General features: G+C 46.5%; 1 protein-coding gene across 1 annotated transcript in view; it reads right to left on the bottom strand.

Moving 5' to 3' along the window:
• Positions 1-23,329, bottom strand: part of PLCB3 (phospholipase C beta 3) — an 869,107-nt gene that overhangs the window by 440,063 nt on the left and 405,715 nt on the right. Inside the window, exon 3 of the mRNA XM_069644864.1 lies at positions 17,151-17,219. Within this exon, the coding sequence (XP_069500965.1) occupies positions 17,151-17,219 (69 nt within the window). The remainder of the gene's footprint in view (positions 1-17,150; positions 17,220-23,329) is intronic.

The following is a 23,329-nucleotide window of genomic DNA, read 5'->3' as shown; positions in this document are numbered from 1 at the left end:
AGAGGGTTGAAGAGGCACAATGTTGTAGGAGTTGTCAGTTCATTAATGTAGATGAGGGAGGCAGAGAGTCTTAAAAGGCCCCCCTCAGGTGCAAGCCATGGAGTTGGAGCCGTTGTTGAAGAGTAGAGGAAGTCAGAGAAGCAGCGCTGTTCGTGTTGGCAGCCCAGGCAAAAGCTGGAGGAGAGAGAGGATGCCGGAACCACTATTTGGAAGATATCAGCTGCCTAGCCTGACAGGGTCTGTGTCCCTAGGAATCTGAAGTGCAGAGGTTGTGCAGCGGAAAACGTGCAGGAAGAAAGCTTTCCCCCTTGTGACCTGTCTTGCTGAGGATGCGCAGCAGGAAGCATGCAGGAGGCTGTCTCAGGTGATTGGCATGCACCCGAGGGCTTTGATGCGGTCTCCAGTGGCTGTTGGGGCACCGGGGTCCTCAGGACCAGGAGGGGCTCCTATTGGAAGTGCCATCGGTGAAGGCAGACTTACTGGAGAGGTTTGTCAGGTTGCAAGTAGCCAAAGTGGAGGAAGTCCGGTGAGCGACGCGGGGAGCATAGGCAAGCGTCTGATCCGGTGAGTTCACGGTTACCAGCGACCGCAGAGTGCTCCGTCCCCACTCGCATGTTGGAGGCAGGCTGCAGGCGAGTAGAAAGCACTAGCGTAGAAGCAGAACAGAGTTAAAGCAGCAGCAGAAGTGCTTGTGTGTGAATAAAAGGGGTTCACACTTTGTTTGAATACCAAACTGTTACAAATCAACAGCGGCAGCACTCGCGTGTAAGTGAGTTTCTCCTATTGATTTTGAACACCGAAAGAGGGAAAAGCAGCCGAACATTGATATACCAAAGCCAAAAGACTGTAATTTTGAAAGTGCAAGTATGAGAAAATCCCAACCACCCACGGGGCTAACTTTAAGAGTTAGCTGTAACAAGCATTGCTCAAGCCAAAAAAAACGAAGGCAAAACACAATTTAACAAGTGTTACCAACAGCAGAAAGGGCTTAATGCAAGATTAATAAACTCTGAAACATGTTGCTCATTTTGTATACAACATCTGATAACAGGTGAGACACACATTGCCAAAACCAGGGGAGAAGCAGGAAGAAAACCTATCCCTATCAGTCTGTGGTGGCCTGTTAAGTGGGGAAACAGTGGCAAAAAGGCTGCCCCTCGAGAAAGGTATCCAGAAGGTGAGGAGCATAATGTGCAGAAAATTATTAAACAGCATCAATGTGAATCTTGGTTTGCATGAAAAGTTGTTAAAAGTTTTGAAGCTGCAATTTGTTGAATGCTGCTAAACTGTTGTAATTTCTCATCAATTGACATTGACCACAAAAGTACTTGCAGTAGTGAAAAGCTGTTGGAGTATACCCGGATCGTTATTTGAAGATTCAAGGTCTGGCAGCGATGCAGACCAACTGGACGTTCGAGGAGTGCTACAAAGTGGTCTTGACAGAAACATGTTTGTGTTGTTGTGGAGTTGAAGGAAGTGCCGTGCAAGGCTGTTCCAGGGAAGTTGTGTTTCTTTTGAGTGGCAAATCATCCTGACTGAGACAATGTTGTGATTGAGGAACTGAGAACCTGCTTACGGAAGAAGAGACTAATCTCTTCTGTGTTGGAACTTTCTGTTAACAAGTGGAAGTTGCAGTGAACTGTACCAGAACCTTTGTTGTGAACCAGGGCTTCCTTGTGTTATTTTTTGAACTGTGAAGCTGAACTAAGTTTAAATCTGGGGAAGTGAAATTCGCCCACGTTATGAAGAAGGACTGTGGTTACACTTTGAATTGAATCATTATTGTTTTGAACTGCCATGCATTTCCTTATTTGTTATATGTACAAGTGTGAGGGACAGATATCCTTTGTTAGAGTGGAAATCCCTGTCAGGGCAGGTCTAGTGAGGCGTTCATCCAACCTTGTAAAACAATAATAGGGCATTTGTTAAGAAAACTTTACAATGTGATACGCCTCACATTTCTGAACCCTCGCATAACCCAGAAGCACAGTGTGAGAGTTGGGAGGGCTCAAGTCTCTGTCCCTTCAACCTGTGCCATATTAAATGAACAGACTGCCAGTGTCCTTCTTGTCCCATAGGACTTCATCTCCCAGGAGGCACAGAAGTAGAGGAAAGAATGAGAAATCCAACCAGACGTGAACTGGCGAGAAACCACCAGCCCGCAGAGCCATCTGCGCATCAAAGCAGTAATCAAGGCACACCATATAACACAGACATGAACTGTGCAACTAAATGTACCTTCACCTTGAACGCAGATTGGTTAACCAGATTCAGCAAAAACGAACCTTGCAATCGACTATACCTTTAATGAGCCTCCACATTCAGCCACAGGTGGACATACAAACTTCGAAACGAATTGTGCTTTGAGCGGGTTTTCATTACCAAGCACTTGCTAACCCACGTTAGAGGACAAAGAGACCAAACAGAGGAAAGACGGTGCATCGCAGCACAGAGGAGAATTGCCAAGAGCGTGTGCAAGGTGAGGTATTGATTGCTAAAAGAAAGCCGTACTTGGGTGTGAAAGTGCGTGCAAAGTGAGTGAGAGTAAGGGGGGTTTGATTAGTGTGATTGAGAAGGGTGACTGGGTGAGTGAAAGGTAGATGACTGTGGAGAAGATAGGTGGAGTATAGAGTAATGGGAGAGAAGTGCAGCAGTGTGAAGTATAGTGTAGTGGGAAAAAAGTGGAGCAGAGTGCAGTAGAGAGTGGGAGTAGAGTGTAGTTGGGAGGAGAGCAGAGTGAAGTCTAGTGGGGAGGAGAGAGCAGTAGTGGTCATGTAGAGTTCAAGTAGTGAGGCGAGTAAGGGAAGAGTGTTCTGGAGAAAGAATTGAGGGTGGCGGTAGGTGAGAGAGAGCGAGCAAGGTGCATCCGACGGACAGAAGGGAGAGAGAGAGAAAGAGTGAGAAAGAGAGAGAGAGAGGAGAGAGATGGTGGGTGGAGTAGCAGGGAAGAAAGGAGGAAGGGAGAGAGAGAGGTAGCCAAGTTCAAAGAGAGGAGTAGAATGGTGTCAGAGGAAAGAGCAAATGGAACTTGAGTATTTCTAAATCACTTTAACCCAGTTGAAAAACCATTGTGGTTTTTGTGGGACCTAGTTTAGGATTCACCTAGATTCTTCCCAGAGGGATAGAGGGAGAAACGGTGTTTGTCCTTAGGCCATTGCGATCATTCAGTCAATGAAATAGATATTTTGGGATACCAATCTCTAGTGACAATTTCAGGGTTTAGGATACCCGTGCAAGGGATGGAACCGCCCTGGGGAGATGAGTGAGAGGGGACCCTCCTCCCTCTCGCAAGCCCCCCCTCACAAAATCTTAAAAAATAAACCCTTGAATCGTCTCTGCGGGTTGGTGTGTTACTGAGACCACCTGTGAGACTGTATAGAACAACACTGTTGCACTGATAATTAAGGTAACAATCAGTGCATAGGCGAGCTGCAGATTACTCCACCAACAGGGTATTTTAAGAGAGTCGTCATAACACCAGCATGTTCTAGAGTTCTATAACACTCATGACAGGGTCACCGGACTGACCCCGTCAAGGGAGGGCTGAGGACCCCTTCAACCTGGGGAAACAGCCTACAAAGTGACACCACAGCAAGACCTACTCTAGATGTTGTGTGGGAGAGTTGAGGGGGAAGCCCCATTCCCAGAACCCCTGTATAAGTGGAGCCATGTATGTGCATTGGTGTCTCTGCCCTGATGCAAATCAGCCTCTGTCCTGGCCAGGTCGCTTTCTTTGATCATCCATGTGGTTTGCAAGTATCATGGTGTTCAAAGCAGCTCGATGAACCAACACAAGGCTCAGAAACGACAGCTACTCGCATGCACTAGACTCCTCCAAAACACGGGATGGATCCTGGGAAGCAGCACAATGTGAAGAAAAAAACAAAAGAAGGGAGACAAGTACAACAATGCATTTGGGTCCAACAGGCATGCTAGAGCCCAGAGCAGGAGGAATTAAATGGTTGGCCTGCCGAAACTTTATAGTGGCCTTACCCATTCAGAAGCCAAATGAGAAACCCAACACCCACCAGGGGGTCCCAGAATCACTACAAGTGAACAGTGGAGCAGTGGAACTGGAGCCAGTGGGGACATATACCGTAGAACGGGAGACCAGGAAGCACGTCCAAAGAACCACTTGGACAGTGACTTACTTGATCTAGGAAGGGAGCAGGGAGCAAACAATTCCAGAGACTGCATAGCAAGCTGGAAAGAAATTGAGACTGTACAGGGTGGTGGTGCTAAAGGCCCTTATGAAGCCTTCCAGGGGAAAAAATCCAGCCCACAAGGAGATGGGAGGAGTTGGTATTAGTTTAGAAATATATTGGTCCAGGTAAGCACCTGACTTGTGTATCGAATGGAAGCAGAGGGAACCTTCTAGACAGGAAGGGTAACACTATACAAAGTCAGCAGAGTGAGTTGGCAGAGAGTGGTGTCCGGGTGAAGTCAGCAAGGAGATGACGGAGGACCAAGACATCGGAGAGGAATGTGCAGCAGGTAGAGGAGGACTTGGAAGAGACTGTTTGGAGATTGGGAAGTTAAGGTGTTTGGATTTAGAGTGTGTTACCAATTATGTCTGTTAGTATGGGTGGGTAGGGGTGAGAGAGAGAGAACTTGAGTTAGGGGGTGTAGGAGGCAAGGAGGGTGGGGAAGGAGTTTAGAGTGCATGGCACTATATCCCTGAGGCCGGCATAGTGAGCAGGGCACTATATATCCCTAGCCGGTAAGTAGGGCACCATATGCCTAGAGGTGGCTGCAGGGAGTAAAGACAGGAGCAGTGACAGGATTAGTAGGGAGGCGGAGAGTAGAGAGAGGAGAACGGAGAGAAGCGATGAGGGCAGGAGTAGAAAGGTGGAGAAAGAGAGAGGGTGGAAGATTGTTATGATGGTACAGAATAGTGGAGACAGGGATAGTGACAGGAGGGAGAGGTCAAAGTCTGAAAGACAGGCCTTCAAGTGAAAAAGTACCATGCCCAAGCCACATAGGAAATCCCAGAGGGAGTCAGAGAAATAAGGCTATGGCCTTTAGGCCTTCTCTAGGGCAGAGACAGACTAGACATTAGAGGTCTCTTGGCTGTAGAGAATCCTTTTTTGTCAAGACCCTCTGGAGACCAGGGAGGCCTAGGCTATGGAGGTTGGAAACCCCTTCAAGATTTAAGGGAAGGGTACGGGTCCATCCCAAGACTGAGAACCCCAATTGTCTACTTGTTTGTAAATATTTTTAGAATGAACGTTGAAAAACATTTACATTGTCATGTGACTCAATGAAAACGTTGTCACACACTTTGACTGTCGGGAGTGTCTTTTAGCTGTCTTTCCTCCGAGTTGTAATTTCTCACAAAAGCAGTGTAGATAAACCAATTAAATTAGTGCACCGGAGATTGAATTCAGGTACTAGACAAACTTAACCTATGCTAAGTATTCGAATTTTTAAAAACATCCAAAAACGCTAAGTTTAATGGAAAAATAGCATACTTAGTCATTTGACTAAGTTGAGTGCAACAAAGAATTTGACCAGATTTTTTACAATTGCAATTAATTTGAAATCATATCTAGGTTGTCCTGTACACACAGGAGGTGGATATTCTTTATATTTCATTTAAATTGGCTTCAAACAAGAGATGTTGCGGAGCGATGGGTGCGATCATGGCGTGAGCGTGCCATGTGTCCTGGGTTGAGGGGGTGCTCGACACTATGCTGCACTTCCTGATGGTTTGCCTGGCTCAAGTTATGTGCAAGGTGCCAAATCTGTGAGGACCAAGATGTGCCCGCTGTGTACAGCAAGGCTGATGCTTCTTGGCTGGACGGCCTTGGTCAGCTGGTTCGCAATTAATGATGCCGGCAATCCTGGTCCATGCATTGGGGTCCGACTGACCAGGATTTCCTTGTAAATTACTTTAAATATCTCTATACATTTTCCACTGTGATCGGATGATCTGTTTAAATAAAAAAATATTTTGTTATTGAAATGATGGTTTTATATTTATATGAGATAGAGATATGCATTGTAGACATTTAAATTTGGTTCAAATATTTAAAAATGTATTGAGTGCCTTAAATATACTTGTGGGCACACCTTTGTCACACAATAGATCCCAATACTTTTTCTGGGGAGAGCTTTTTTTTGTCTCAAAACAAACTCTCAAGAGCATTACTGGTCACAACCAAGATATCCCAGACCATAACCATGGCAATGGAATCAAGAACTAAAACGAATTCACTTGGAATCTTTTACTAAACAGAGAAGAGACCGTCTACACTCGGCCAACCACCCACAGAAAGACCCTATGGGAATCGTCGGGCAACAAAAAAGAAAGCGTGACAAGGGACACCAGAGGGAACACTAGAGTCACAAAAACCCTTACCCTAATCAAAAAGGAAACAAACCTGTCCTGCAGAGTAAGGAAGCCACACTGAAAACGAGCAGCCACAGTACGTGGCTCCTACCCTGCAAACAGAGATTGAAAAGGGGGCGGGCTAACTGTGTAACTCGGCCTTTGGGGGAAAGAACAGATTTAGATTGGCCAACAGAGACAGGCGAGTGGTAGAACCAATAGAGGGGGGTTAGAGAGAGTCAGAAACAGGAACGAATGGAGTGCAGTGTGTGGGTTGCAGGGGTGAGGAGTGGAGGTGCACCAAGAGACCAGGCGGAGGATGGATGGTAGAACCAAGTGCTGAAGAGTTGGTGGCAGGTTTTGAGCAGAGTGCAGGTGAGGTACTGATTTTGAGTGTGTGGCACCAATTGTATGTATTGTAGTGTGAGAACGGGGGTGCAAAAGGAGAGCGAGAGAGAGAGGAAGAATTGTAGTAGTAATTAGAGGGGGAGGGTGAAAGGGTGGCCGAGCGAGCGACAGAATGATAGAAGGGTACACAGGGCATCATATCCCTGTCGGGGGAGTAGGGCACCATATCCCTAAGATGGTGAGCAGGGCACCATATGCCTGAAAGGGAAAGAGGGTGAGGAGTGAGGCCAGAAGGAAGGGTCAGAGTAGCGGGGTGAGAAGAGAGGAAAGTAGGGTTGAGTATGAAAATCGGGGGGACAGAAGAAAGGGGGAGAGTGGGAGACAAATGAATGTAGTGAGAAAGGATGAAAGAGTGTGTTGTGTGGTGTGTGTGTAATATATATATATATTTATTTATTAGGGAAAGAGAAGAGCGTTGGAGCAATTGTGGAGAAGGCTAGGCCAGAGTGTCTGAAAATGACACACCCAAACCACCAGTCACTGTTGGCATACCTGGGAAAGTGGTAGGTCACAGCCCCCTTGGAAATCTCCGAAGGGAGCAAGATCGATAAGGCTTTTGCCGTTAGACCCTCACTGACAGCTAGTATTAATCAATAGGCGATACCGATCACTAGCTGGGAACGCTGTGAGATAAGGCCGCCTGGATTAGTGTGGTGGGAAGCCCATAGAAGCAAGAAAGGGGAACCAAATAGACTACCCGGCCTGCATCCTGACCAGAGAAAAAAAACATGAACCACCTTGGTGTTCTTAAGGCCACCTGTGACATACTAAATAAAAAAAACTAAAGTGCAATGGTAGCCATCAGTTCTCTACCTCTTCCTGTGAACAGGTGCAAGCATCAGCACCTACATTTCTGCTCCCAGTGCTGCTAGAGACTTAGGGAAGGGTTCACCTAAAGCTGTGTGTTGAAGAAAACCATCTACTTGGTTTAAGAAAACCTGGGGAAAAAACCCAAAGCCATTTTACATCCCAAGCAGGAGTCCATCTTTTCGCCTGTTGCAAAGCAGCAGCGACAAAATCTTCCTTGGTGTACATTTTATAAAGAGGAAGGAGAAGAGGCTCTGGGGGAATTTAGACACAAGTCAATTTAGTGTTTTTTAAGTGTCCATATTTCTTTTGGTATTGATAAAATAGAATAATATTCATTCAAAATAATTCACAAGTTGCAGCAAAATGAAGCGATATTGAATGTCGAAAAGCTTCTTTGCCTTTAGGCTTCATCCCCTACATCCCCTACATCCGTCATCCTCACATTCAGCAGAGGAGAAGGGTACCAGCCAACACAACAGCAATTCATTTGTACAAAAAATATGCATGCGACTATGCCAATCTTGGTTTAGCTGTTCAAAATTAATATCACAGTTTCATGTAGCGCTTTATGTCGGACTGATCAAGCTTTCAAGCACTCTAATAATTGGGACTATTAGCATCCTATTAGCACTATTATTTATATTATTATTATATTAGCATACTATTAGCACTATTAGCAATGATACTTTATTTATCCAGCGCCAAAAAACCAACCGCCCTACACAAGACAAGCGTAGTAATCTCAATCACGCTCAATTCTCCTTCAGAAACATCACTGAACCTGAGGTCCTTAATCTCATCACAAACCTCAAACCATCCCTCTGCAAAGCAGACATTTGCCCTCCCAAAATCATCAAGGAATGCGCCAATGACCTAGCACCCCTGATTACTGCCTTCATTAACGCATCTTTCCAAACAGGAACTGTCCCAAACAATCTCAAGGTAGCCTGAATGCGGCTACTTCTAAAAAAGGCCACACTTGACCCCACAACTACAGACTGATAACGACAGTCCCGTTCCTCCTAAAAGTCCTGGACAAAGCAGCTCACATCCAGATCCAATCATACATAGAAGCTAACTCCATACTAGGCAAAAGACAATCTGGCTTCCGTGTCGGGCATAGAACAGAATCCGCTTTATTAGACCGAAAAAATCAAATCTCACAGATCATGGACAAAGGCAAACCTGCCTTGCTCCTCCTCCTCGATCTATCAGCTGCTTTTGACCTGGTAGATCACCAAACACTCACCACCCACCTCACCCATGCAGCCCATTTCTCTAATCAAGCAGCATCCTGATCACTTCCTTCCTTGAAGGAAGAGCCATGAAGGAAGAGCCATGAAGGTCTACTCCAGCACAGCTAACGCAGATCCTACCACTATAAACTGCGGTGTCCCCCAAGGATCTTGTACAGCCCCCACCGTCTTCGACCTACTTAACTCCATGGGTGTTACATATACAAACTATGCAGACGACACTCAAGTACTTTTACCCCTATCTGGACTCTATCACCAAGACGCCACGGCCCTTCACAACATCTATGCCACTATCCAAGCTTGGATGGCAATCAATGGCCTCTGTCTTAACGGGGAGAACACTGAAATTCTCAACCTGGGCCAGACAAACACATTATCGAAACTAAGCCCCCAATACAACAACTTCAACATAGACAACTCAACCATCTCCGTATCATCCTCTGTCAAGACTCTAGGTGTTCACATAGATTTGCATCAATCGATGAACAAACAAGTCAGTGCCATAGCCTCTGCATCAGCGTTCAGCACCAAACTCATCAATGCCATTAAACCCTACATATCCACCCCCAACCGCTTGCCCATAGCTAGAGCAACTATAGGAGCCAAACTCGATTATTTCAACACCCTTCTAGCTGGTACCTCCGCCAAAAACATTCACAGACTGCAAACCACACAAAACAATGCCCTCAGAGCCGCCATGAGCATCCCTAGAAGAGACCATATATCCCACGCCAGACGTGAAGCACGGTGGCTCCAGGTCAAAGACCGTATTACTCTGAAAATCCTCACCATCACTCACAGGTGCATCAACAAAACCGCTCCAGCATACCTATCTGAAGCAATATCAAGGACCACATCCACTCGCCCCACCAGAGCTCAGTACACCAACCAGCTACACATACCACGCATAAAGAGAGCCACAGCGGGAGGTCTAGGCTTCTCCTATATTGCACCGAAACTCTGGAACTCACTCCCTGCCACCCTTAGAGCTGAAACTTCCATCTCTATCTTCCAGAACAACCTCAAGGCCACTCTTCTCAACTAGCAAGTGAAGGACTGCCTCCTCCACTTCTGCCAGGTATATTGTAATATAACACAACTGTAATATAACTATATTGCAACCTGTATATATACTGCTAATGACTATGTAACTATTGCAACCTGTATATATATTGCTAATGACCATGTAACTAAGTAACTAAGCTTTGTAATGTAACAAGTGCCACGATGTCCTCGGGCTGTTGTGCGCTATATAAATACGAATAAAACAAAACAAACAGTGCAGAAGGATAAAAGGGCACATTCAGCGCTTCTGGGATTCAAACCTGTGTTTTGTCGGCTCAAGACACATTTTCGAGGCTAAACCTGAACTATCTACCAAATTACAGATCATGAATTTAAAAAGAAAAAAAATGTATTTGGCAAGTCAAAAATCGTGTCTAAAAACATGAAATTTAAAGAAAAATCCCCCCAAATTAAATAAAGACCCAAACAATTGAAGATCCAAATGTATTCTGTTGGCAAACCCCCTCGCCCCCAATTTATGGGCAAACTAATTTGGGATTTTTGGAGGCGTTTTGAGAGGAAGCCTAGTAGCTATTTTATACAAGGATTATGACAAGATCTGGAGTTCTTCCTGTAACATACCACGCCGGAGGCCTCGGGTAAGTTACATGTATGTGTATTCCTTCTATGTTACAAGGAACAAGACACTGGCACCTCCACAGCATCAGTTTCCACCTCTGACTCTTCTGGAACATTTGCAATCAACTCCCCCAACACTCCAAGATGGCCTCACAGCATTCTGCTAGCCTTGCCATACATGAAGAATGCAACCAACAACTACCTACAACAGATTACACGCTAGGAGAGGTCATCTGTTGAATCTCTCAAAGGCAGGCATACCGCCCTTTCATTGACCGTTTTTTTTATATATATATATATATATATATATATATATATATATATATATGGGATACATTACTCACCGTAATCGTATTTCTGATGCTTGTATCTGCTTAGATTCACATGCTGTGCATAGGCCGACATCTAGTGGAAGCTGCGGAGTATTACAGTTTGTTTTTCGAAAGTCGAAAATGGGCGTCGACACAGGCGTGCCAGTAATACTATCCCTAGTGTGACGTCCACTGTACCCAAGATCCCTCACGCGTGTAGGATCCTCAGATTGTATTTTTTCTGACATGAGGAAGCATGAGGAGTAGCGTGAGTACAGATAATCCAAGCAGATAGACAGAAAGGTAAGACTACAAGCAATCATGCGCCTTCTCTCGGAGGGGAGGAAGGGTGGGTCGCATGTGAATCTAAGCAGATACAAGCATCAGAAATACGATTACGGTGAGTAATGTATCCCTTCTGAGGCTTGTGGAATCTGCTTAGATCACATGCTGTGCATAGATTAGCGAGCAGTACCAGAAGAAGGAGGTGGGATGTGAGAAGGGTCATGAGCAAACAGGTGTCTTAGAACCGCTTGTCCCACTTGTGTATCTGTCTTGGAATGAGTGTCAATGCAGTAATGCTGAGTAAAAGTGTGAATAGAGCTCCAAGTAGCCGCTTTGCAAATGGTGTCGAGGGGAACATTTGCAATGAAAGCCAGAGTGGCACCAATGCCTCTAGTCGAGTGGGCCATTGGCGTAAAAGGCAGAGTTTTCTCAGAAAGAGAGTAACACAGCTGTATACAGTTGATAATCCACTTCGAGATAGCGCCCTTAGAGACGCGATCTCCCTCTCTGCCTGTAGCTACGGAGACAAACAGTTGATCTGTTTTCCTTAGCGGTCTGGTTTTATTTACATAGTATAGGACCGCCCTACGCACATCTAGGGTGTGTAGTTTCACCTCAGCCGAGCTTTGCGGGTTTTGGAAGAAAGCCGGAAGCTCGATGGACTGGTTTACATGGAACTTGGATATGAATTTAGGTGAGAACCTAGGGTGTGTGCGTAAAACCAGTTTGTCCTTGTGGATAGTAAAGAAAGGATCTTGCACTGACAAAGCCTGAATTTCACTGACCCTTCTTATGGAGGTAATGGCTACTAAGAAGGCCGTTTTATAAGTCAGGTGTTTGAGACTACTTTTATGCATGGGTTCGAATGGGGGTCCCATGAGCTTAGCTAGCACCACGTTGAGATCCCATCCTGGCGGTGGGTTCGAAATAGGAGGGTGAAGTCTCTTTACTCCTTCCATGAAGGCTTTAACTACTGGTACTTTCCACCACGAGACCTTGTTATGGGATGTGGTGTAAGCCGAGAGGGCTGCCAGGTGTACTTTCAGCGAGTTAAAAACCAACCCTGCATCCAGCAGGTGGAGCATGTAAGTTACAACGTTGGAAGGAGTGCAATCAACCGGGTTGATTTGTTTATTCTGGCACCAGATAACGAATCTTTTCCACTTATCAAAGTAACAGTGCCTTGTATTTGGTTTTCTGGACTCCTTTAGAATGTCCATACACCTCTGTGGTAGTTTGAGATGTCCAAACTCTATGACTTCAGGAGCCATGCTGCTAGGTTCATAGAGTTGGGTTCCTGATGCACTGTTTGACCCTGTTGCTGGGACAGTAGGTTGTACCAGGCTGGGAGTCTGATGGGCTCGCACACCGCCATCCTGCGTAGGTGTGGAAACCATGGTTGTCTCGCCCACATGGGAGCGACTAGGATGAGCGTCATCGATTCCTTGTTCATCTTGTACACCACCTTCCTGATGAGAGGAGTTGGTGGAAAAGCGTACGCAAACATCCCTGACCAGTTCATCCACAGGGCATTCCCTTGGGAGTCCGGCTGGGGGAACCTGGATGCAAATCCTGGGCATTGTTTGTTTTCGCTTGTGGCGAATAGGTCTATAGTGGGGAAACCCCACTGAGAGAAGAGATCTTCTACCACGTCTCTGTGAAGGACCCATTCGTGTTCTTCTGGGAGGGAGTCTCTGCTTAGCGCATCCGCTAGGGAGTTGAGCTCCCCTGGAACATGTTGCGATGACAGGAAGATGTTCCGTCTGAGTGCCCATATCCAGATTTTCTGGGCAAGCTTGGACAGATTTGGCGAACGAGTCCCCCCTTGTTTGTTCAGATAGAACATGGCTGTCGTGCTGTCCGTCCTGATCTGCACCGACAAGTTCAGTAGGTGGGGCTCGAACGCCTTTAGCGCTGGGAATACTGCCAGAAGCTCTAGCAGATTGATGTGGTTCTTGGCTACTGAGTGGGACCAGAGACCCTGAGCTGTGTGGTGGAGATGGTGAGCTCCCCACCCAGTCAGGCATGCATCTGTAGTCACCACGGCTTGTACCTCGGGATCGTAAAAGGGTTTCCCCTTTGCGAGGTTCTCTCTTGTCCACCAGTGTAGGCTCTGTACGAGTGTTGGCGAAACGACCACTAGATCGTCCCAATGACCACTTGCCTGAGACCACTGTTTCGCCAACCATTCCTGCATGGGACGCATGCGCAGACGCGCGTGGGGGACCAGGTAAATGCATGACGCCATCATGCCCAGTAACCGCATAGCTTTGCGTACTGTTATCTGTTGACCTGACTGATAATGCGGAATTTGCAGGAGTATATTCCGAATTCTCTCTTCCGAAGGGAAGGTCAGTCCTTCCTGAGTATCTAGGATAGCTCCTAGAAACTGTTTTGAGGTGCTTGGCACCAGACTTGACTTTTTCTCGTTGATAGAGAAGCCTAATTCGTGGAGGAGGTCGATAGTCCTCTGAATGTTTGACCTGCAAATTCCTGGGGTTTCCCCCGTTATGAGCCAGTCGTCTAGATAAGGGTACACCGGGATTGCCTCCCTGCGTAGGTGTGCAGCCGCCACCGCCAGTACCTTGGTGAATACCCTTGGTGCTGATGCTATCCCGAAGGGCAGTACCTTGAATTGGTAGTGGCGACTGTCCACCTTGAAGCGCAAGTACTTTCTGTGCGCTGGGAGCATGGAAATATGAAAATAAGCATCTTTCATATCCAAGGTTGCCATGTAATCCCCCTTTTTTAGGAGGGGGATTACCTCTTGTAGCGTGGTCATACGGAATTTTTGGGGCTTGACATACTTGTTGGCAGGCCGTAAGTCCAATACTGGGCGCATTGTTAAATCTTTCTTTGGCACAAGGAAGTAGGTTGAATAGATACCCTTGTTTACCTGGAGTCCTGGGACGAGTTCTATCGCGTCCTTTTCTAGCAGAATGGCAATCTCCTCGAGAAGGATCCTTTGATGCTCTAGGGAGTGCACTCTTTGTCTTGGAGGATGGTTCCGGGGACGCTGCAGTAGTTCTATACAATATCCTGCGGATACTGTTGACAGCACCCATCTGTCTGAGGTGATCCCTTCCCAAGCTTGGGTGAAGGTGGAAATGCGTCCCCCTACTGGGGTTGCGTGAGAAGGGACCCTGAACTGAGCGTCACTGTTTTGGTGGAGGCGTGCCACTTCCCTTGTTGGGGCTGCCTCTGCCTCTTCCACGACCTCTCTTGTTACCCCTGCCATAACTCTGGGTAGACTGCTGGTTGTTATTCCATTGTGTACCCTGTCCCTGGGCATAGTTGCCTCTTTGTGAATTTTGGCCGCGTGGGCGACGAAAATTACTGTTCCCCCTCTGGTTAGGGGGTTTGTTGGTAAGTTGGCCAAGGGATTTGAGAGTCTCATATTCATCCTTGGCATTTTTAAGTGCGTCTTCGACCGCTTTCCCAAACAATAGGTCGGGTTCCACTGGCTTGTCTATTAAAGAAGCCTGGGTTTCTGTTTTGAAACCCGACTGCCGTAACCACGCATGTCTTTTGATAACAGTACCTTCTGCTATCAATCTCCCTGCGTTGTCAGCGGCGTCGAAAGTTGCTTTTAAAATGCAACCAGACACGGCTCTCCCCTCTGCCGAGATCCGAGCCAGCTGGCCCTTTAACGGTTCTGGAGCAGAGGCAATGAGCGCCGCGACTTCTTCCCATTGATGGCAATTGTAACTAGCCAACAGGGTGGTGGAATTCGCAATCCTTGTTTGGTAGGCGGACGTTGAGGCTACCTTCCTGCCAAACCCGTAAAGTTTTTTGCTCTCCTTGTCGGGAGGAGCTTCTGATGAAGATAAGGGCGTGCCAGCCCTTTTTCTAGTGTTGGTAACCACTAGGGAATCTGGTTTAAGATGTCCCCTTATATATAGAGGGTCAGACTGGGCTGCCCGGAAAATCTTTTCAATTCTGGGGTTGACAGCTCTGGTGAGGTTCGGATTCACCAGGGAAGGATCTATTCTTCGTTGGATGGATTTGAGGATAGGGATGGTCTGAGCGACCGGTCTTCTCTCTCCTACAAACTCTTCCGCGAAGTCCCTTTCCTCCTGTACACCGTGGGTGTCGATGTGGAAGTGTTCCGCTGCTCGAGCGAGAACCTCGTTAAGGAGGGGCTGGTTATCAACTGGAGAGTCAGTAACTGGGGCTTCGCTTTGTACTGGGGAATCTACTCTGTAGATTTCCTCATCTTCTCCCTCCTCCAGGTCCTCATCCTCCGCATAGTAATCTGTCCTGGTCTGTTCTTCCATAATGTCAAACTCCTGGTCCTCTTCAGGGAAAACTTGTCCCTGGTAACTGGGGAGTGGAGTAGAATATGGAGTGGAGTAAGGTTGAACCTCGAAGGGTTCAGGTCTTTCGAACCGGGGCTTTTTACTTAGCGGGATGGGATCGGAGGAGCCTGAGGGTGTGGCCCCTTGAGGGTTATATGAAAGAAAATGTTCTGGGTTCTTATCATAAAAATCAGCTAAGGAAGACATCCTAGACATAACCCTGTCTATGTCCTCACTGGACCATTCCCTGGAACAGGGTATTATTTTAGCAGGTGATTTATGGGACTTTTCAAGGGTAGACTTGTGCTTGATTGTCTGCCTAGGGTGAGAGGATGGCTTTACAGGGGTGGAAGGCTGTGCTTTCCGCTGTTTCCCCCCCTCCCCGTGAGTGGAAAAGTGTTTTCCCTGTCCCTTGGAGGCCCCCGAGACTTTCGGCGCCTGGCGTCGAGGGTCTAGAGAGGTATCTGTGTGCTACGGGCGTGGGGCCTCACTGGTGTTAACCGCGGTCTCGGTATCTTGGAGCGCGGCCTGGGGGTGGAAGTCGTCTTCGTCTCCCGACGATCGAACTTCCGTTAATGTGTGTAGCGAGGCACTCTTGGCAAGAGTGGATGATTGCCTTGCGTCGTGAGGCGATCTCGATCGAGAGCGCCCAGAGGACGCCGAGTCGGACCGTTCTTTTTGTGCCTCTTTCCGGGAAGTCGACGTCGTCGAGGTCCGGTTGGTCTTAGTGTGTTTAGTGTGTGTTGGGTGTGTAGCGCTTGCGTCGCCGGGGGTCTTCCCCATAGCCGCCCTGCCGGACGACCTTCCGAGGTCGGGGACCTGCGCTCGTCGGGCTGTCTTTCGACGCCGTAATGCCCTCGCCGTCCGAAAGTACGGCGTCGCTGCCATCGCTGAAGGCGCCCTCCGCTGCCATGGCCTCCTGCCTGGCGTGGTGGGCCCAACGCTTTGTCGAACGGTCCTTAAGTGTCTTAGGTTTAAACCTACTACACGCTCTGCAGTTCGCTTCGAGGTGATCCCTCGGCAAGCAGAGATTGCACGTGGCGTGCCTGTCGACCCAAGGGTATTTGCGATTGCACTTGGGGCAGAATTGAAAAGGGGTACCCTCCATACGCACCTTAAGGCAGCGGGCTGCTAAGTGTAGGAATATATAAATGTAACTCTATATAAAGAGTGAAGAGTATGTACCACCCCCCACTCTCCCTACTTGTAAGGGCCGAGGCCAGCGGCCTACTAGGCCCGGGCCGAGGCCAGCGGCCTTCCAAGGCCCAGATCCGTCGTGCAGCAGTCGACGGTCGATGACTTCTCCAGCCGTCGTCGAGGTTGAGGGTCGACGTTGGGGTGGGGAAGGGAAAGAATAAGAATTATAATTATAATAACAGCAAAAGTATGGCTAAGGCCAGGGAACTCCGCAAGATGCTTCCGACCAGTATGGCGGAAAAAAACAATCTGAGGATCCTACACGCGTGAGGGATCTTGGGTACAGTGGACGTCACACTAGGGATAGTATTACTGGCACGCCTGTGTCGACGCCCATTTTCGACTTTCGAAAAACAAACTGTAATACTCCGCAGCTTCCACTAGATGTCGGCCTATGCACAGCATGTGATCTAAGCAGATTCCACAAGCCTCAGAAATATATATATATATATATATATATATATATATATATATATATATATATATATATATATATATATATATATATAAGAATTACTCTGCCAATGTCTCAAATGAACAGCGTGCGTTGAGATCGGAGACAAGAGGAGGGAGATTTGGTTTTTGGTTTGTGCTACACATGAGGTCTTACCTTGGGGATCTTGGCATATCGACCCGTCCTCGTGTCTCGTACCGAACTGATATCCACCACATCCACTTCCTGCAGGGAGGCAGAAACGAAAAAGAGAAGACCTGGGTTAGCAGATACAAGGGTATGGGCAAGTCTCTTCTCTGCGAGCTCTAAGCCTCAACAGGCCCTAGGCCTCCATGGGCCACCGTTATCCCCCTGCATCTCAACACAACCACCCTGGAACCACCTCCATGCTGTCCCATCAGAGACCCGCAGACTCAGGACATAGATGCTAAAGTGACTCCTACCGTACATCGCAGATTGTGTCAAATTATTCTTTTATAACACCAATAAGTAACATCACATGTGTGTACAAAAGTAATCCAAGCATAACATATCGACAATTTAAATATGCAAAACTGTTGAGCATGCTATCCAAGTTGGAAGTCATTGGTGGTCACAAAGTGAAAGGAAAAGAGAAAAAAGCAACACAAAAAATAACAGAATTTAAAAAAAAAGAAAAACCTTTTAACAAATTGTATCAATGTCATACTCACTATCCATCAGTCAGGATACTATTGCAGAAACAGCAACACAACCAGATCATTGACAATACATTGCAGGAAACCTTCAGAATATACACATTTCATTAAGTGATAAAATTATATATCATTTAACCATAACACTCCAGAAAAAGGCCAGACAGATCATTGAATTCATCAGATTCTCCTCTGTATTTATAAATTGCCTTCTCATGCGTGCATACAGTCAGCGCTTTCTCCATCCAATCATCAATGGGGAAGCTGTTGTGGATTTCCATGCAGACAAAATAATTTTTTTGGCAAGCATGCAGCCTCTTAACACCCACAATTACTTCAGAAATTATGGGTCACAACCCCGAGAATCAGAAGTGAAGCCTTTCTGGGTATAGAACCCTGCAACACTAGGACCATCCTCTCAAACCCCCCTCACAGAAATTTCTTGTTTTTGCATAAGACCAAAGCAGACAGTAAGAGGGCTCAGCTGCCATGATCTCTTGGTCGTCGTTCATAACAGTGCTTGGGGCTCCAGTTGAAACACGCGGTTGGATTTAAACTCAGACCACTGGTCTGTTTCAGATTCCAAAATATGACACAAATGTCTCATTGTGAATGCTAAGTGGTATTAAAAGAAAAAACGGTAAATTCATACCACACTGCTTCGATGGTACCTGCATCTTCCTCAATGCAAGTCTAGGATGTTTGCCATCCCACAGAAATGTCTGCATTAGTGCATCAAGCTCCTTAAATACTTGTTTTGATGTTTTTAGTGGGAGCATGGATAGGATATCATTTACTGTTGGTGCCATGTTCATCTTAATACAATGAACCTTGCCCCAAAGTGAAAGTTTCAGGAGTGACAATCGGACAATGTCTGCTCTTAGTTTTGATATTAAGCAATCAAAGTTAATTTTAGGCAACGTTTTCACTTCAGGGCTGATCCAAACTCCCAAGTACTTCATCCGTTCTGCGCACCAACTAAACTCCATGTTGTCAAACATATGGCAAATGCATGATCCGGTGATCGGGAGAATCTCGGACTTGCTCCAATTGACCTTGTATCCACAAAGTCCAGAGAACATGTGGATGTCTTCCATCATATAGGGCATACCCAAATCAGAATCACACACAACCACCAACAAATCATCTACATGAAGCCAGAGTTTGCCAGAACATTCAACACTACCAATTCCACTTATATTTCCGTTGGCCCTCAGCATAAATCGCCAGTGGTTCCATTGCTAAGATGAACAATAATGGAGAAAGAGGGCAACCCTACTGTGTCCCTCTTTTCAGTTGAAATGACTCAGACTAATCCATTAGTGAGGACGCTTGATGAAGATTGTGACCTGCAGGTAAGGCCGCCACCAGGCAAATCCAATAACACTTCTGCAAATCAGTGGGCCACCATACTATAAATACAGAGAAAACCGCAGATTGGGCTTACTGGTCCTGAATTGGCCATCTAATGGGTAAATACCTCCCCTTAACTTTCAGGTAAGCTTTCTAAATTCTACCCTTTAGCAATATATCGGCATCAAACAGCTGACGTGTAGCCAACGAGTCACTGAAGTCATTTCCATCTTTTCAATCAATTATAAATGAAAACCAGTGATGGAAATGGAAAAGAATTGAAGAGGGATCCCACAAGGGTCGGGGTGGGGGCAGAGTTTGGAGGAGAGGGCGGAGTTCAGAGGAGGCATAGCTGGCCGTTGAACTCCAATCAAAGGAAATGTTTGAAATAATAGTTTTAAAACTGTGCAATTTCTTTCATGGTTTGAAAAGTACACAAACTGTGAAGTTGCCACAGAGGCCATCACCGAACACTGCTGATTCAATAGGTGCACAGGGCAGTGGGAACAGACAAGAGGTTTACCTTATTTTTCACAATACCTTAGGCTGGAACAAATTTGGAGTTCTCTGAACCATCTCCGAGAGCCTGTGCGTATTGTATTTTCAGCTGGGAATGTCAAAGCAGAACTCTCAAATACCCGTGGCCATGCATGAGAAGGCCATCCTGTTTTTTTCCCTTTGAATTCTGGGACTTGTAGTTTTCCTTAATTATAGGATATACAGAACAACAAGTCCCAGAGTTCAAAGGAAAAACAGGACTTGGTGGCCTCACGCTTTCAGATGCAATTTCTTACTGGTTTCCCTGTAACGTCCAGTTAACCAGTTACTTGCAAATGGTTTAAACTGGGCCCGCCTCCAGTCAGTAGGTGTTTGGAACATTGTACTATACATTTACAAGGAATCTTCTAGTGGTATCATAAATACCAATTTAGACAGACACTGGTATTCTAAAAGAGTTGGAGACCCCCCATCCCAGTACAAGATAACTGCACCAAAGATAAAACCTGGTGTTCCAACATTCAACATGCACTAGTCAACAAAGTCTCCACCCTCCAGCACAAAAGAAAGCTTCCTTAACCTCCATGACCTCACCACCCAATAATGACAAATCGTCATCGAATAAACCTCCACTCTGCTTCAGCTTCGCCAAAATCACTACTCTTCAGGTTGAAAAGGTCATAATCTCCCTCAAACTGTCAGGGCGACCAGTGCCCAGCACAACTAATTAAGGACGCTGCAAGAGACCTGGCCCCCTTCATCTCGAAGCTCATCAACGCCTCTTTTACCGCAGGCACCATCCCAAGCAACCTTAAAGAGTCCTGGGTACTACCCCTACTTAAAATACAGACATTAGAACCTTCGATACAAACGAATTACAGGCCCATTACTACAGTACCATTGCTCCTCAAAATTTTAGAGAAGGTGTCATATCTCCAAATACAGAAATATCTGGAGCTTAACCAACTTCTAGGAGCCCGCCAATCAGGTTTCCGGCCACAACATGGTACGGAAACAGCCCTAATCAACCCTAAGGCCCAAATCGATAAACTCAGAGACAGTGGAAAATCAGCACTATCTCCTCGACCTCTCGGCCGCATTTGACCTTGTGGACGACAAGTTCTTATGTAATCACTTGGATTCAGCTGCTCATTTCTCAAAGGAAGCGATGGTCTGGATACAATCATTCCTCAGTAACAGGACCTTTAGAGTCTTCTCCCCTTCTGCAGCCGCAGATCCCATCCCTGTTACTTGTGGAATGCCTCAGGGATCATGCGTCTCACCTACTCTGTACAACATATTTACCAAGCCCCTTTTCGATGATCTGGACCATCTTGTATCACCTACACGAACTATGCAGATAATACTCGGATTCTCTTACCTCTGACTGGGCATTATGGCAAGGATTTGGCCTTGGTAAACAGAATTTACCTCATCATTCAGGCATGGATGGCTGACCACGGTCTCTGAATGATGACAAAAAACGATCTCCTCATCTTAGGCACCAGATCGAACCTTAAAAAACCCGGCCCTGAATACAACTCATTCATCATTGATGGGAGCCTCATCAAAGTTGCCACAGAGGTTAAAACCTTAGGCTTCTACCTTGATTCCTCCCTCACGTTTACCAGACAAGTTAATGCCTTGGCAGCCTCTACTGCATACACATGCCAATTAATCAGAGCCGGTAAACCATTTCTATCCACAAACAGCCGCATTACCTTGGCCACGGCTCTCATCCGGTCTAAATTGGACTACTGTAATGCTCTGTACATTGGTGCCAACAAATACATTGTCAAGCGAATACAGACACTCCAGAACAATGACCTTAGGGCCGCTCTAAGTTTATGATGGAAAGAGCATATATCTGATCAGGAGACAACACAATTGGTTATCCACCGGCGACAAAATCCAACTCAAAACAGCTTCACTCACATACAAATGCCTAAATAATGGTGCCCCACGTTACCTTACCACAAGAATTAATGGAAAATCTTCTCGCAGACCCATGAGAACGGTTAACACTAACTGTTTATCCGTGCCAAGATTCAAACTTTCCAAAGTTGGGGGCAGTAGTTTCCCAGTGAAGGCTACACAGGTTTGGAATTCTTTGCCGCCCTCTCTGCGAGCCGACTAAACACCCACCAATTCCAGAAAGAATCTCATTACCTGGCTTAAAGATAACGACTAGTAAGTCTCCTGCCCTACCCACATTGTAAATAATTCTCGACCTGCCCTTAAACGGTTTCTCGACTGTATAGCGCTTTCTTTGTACTCATGAACCTATGCACCTATGCATCCACTATATCGTGGACTCATTTGACCTGTATGTATATGCACAATTTTATCATGTTTGTATATTATGCTCATTGTATTATTTGTATATTTGTACCTTATCTTGCACCCACCTTATGATGTACCTACACAATTTGTAAGTTATCTGCTTCTTGTAACCTAAGCTGTAAGTCTCCATGTATGCTCTGCGCCCTGATACCTTTGGGTCTGGTGTGCATTATAAATAAACAAACAAACAGATGTAACCGGAAAAGGTTGGTATTGTATCCCTGAACGTTGTTCTATAAATCTCTCAAAACCCGCCAGTCAACAACTGGATCCAGTTGAAATCTACTTCAACTGGTCAGCTGGAATTTCCACCAAGGCACAGTTGCGTTGGTATAGTGAGTCTATTATTTTTATGTGTGAATGTATGGACAGCGGCTGCTCTTTTCTGTAGGGTCAAGGGCCGCCTGTGCTCAAATGGGCCAGCAGTAGCCTCGTGTATATTGTAACAGGCGTAAGTCACCATGCTGAAGCAGAGTGCAACCTGTCTGTTGCACAAGGGCGCAGAACAGTTCTGTTTTAGGGGAAGAGCTTGGGTGCTTAAGTCCATGGATATGTGAAGGAGTGCTGGTGCCCAAGGGTAGGGCACACATTGGTACTGGGCTCCCACGTTGGTACTGACCACTGCGCACATGTTATTGGCTGCCGAGATGTGCTTTGTGCAGCTTGTTCTGAATGCTTTTGGCGACACAGTTCTGGCCCACTCCTTTTACTGCTCTATGGTATCTGTGTCCTGGAGACCATCTGTGGAAGTGGTTTGAGGTAGAATCCCCAGAGAAACTGATGCGTGTATTTGGCTCCTATGGGCCTTGGTCTATGCATGGGACACTTTGTTGTTTCATACCCTCTCGAATAATAGTCCCTGCTCCAGTATTCACACAGGGTGTTCTATTTGTGCCCATGTTGTATTTCGACTGTGGCATTTAGCCTACACAGGACTGCAGCTCGGGGAGGGGCCAGTGCATGGCACACTACATTCATGGCTAAGGCCTCGCCACCCTGGCTGGTGTCTCTTCAAGCCACCGGTCCGTAGCACGGTGGAAGTCTGATAAGTGATTTTGGAACGGGGTCTGATATTTTCACATGCGTGTTAGACTATCCAAATGAACACTGCACAGAGGGAGGCCCCAAAGGGTGCCACCATCTTGCACCCCTGGTGCAAAGTGCCAAAGCGAACAAAGGTTCCCATACCTGGGTCTTAGTTGAGAGGAAATCAATGATTTACTGCCAAGGTGGTTTTAAAGGCACCCTCTCATCCATGTTTCCGATCAAGGCAGAGCCTCGCATATGTTGCAAACGTGCTATGCATGGAAGGCCCCGTAGCAAATTAAGCAAAGGTTGTGCAGGTTGGCAGAAGTAACTCTGAAAAATACAATACCACCCCCGGCGCAGCAAATAAAGGGTGCTTTGGCTACAGCTCACTGTCATGCAAACTTAAGTATTGCATGACAGTGACCTGGATGTGAAACA

This window comes from Ambystoma mexicanum, chromosome 2p, assembly GCF_040938575.1.
Source record: "Ambystoma mexicanum isolate Mex_15411 chromosome 2p, UKY_AmexF1_1, whole genome shotgun sequence".
NCBI classification, from domain to species: domain Eukaryota; kingdom Metazoa; phylum Chordata; class Amphibia; order Caudata; family Ambystomatidae; genus Ambystoma; species Ambystoma mexicanum.
Note: the sequence above shows the minus strand (reverse complement) of the source record. Positions and strands in the feature narration are given on the sequence as shown.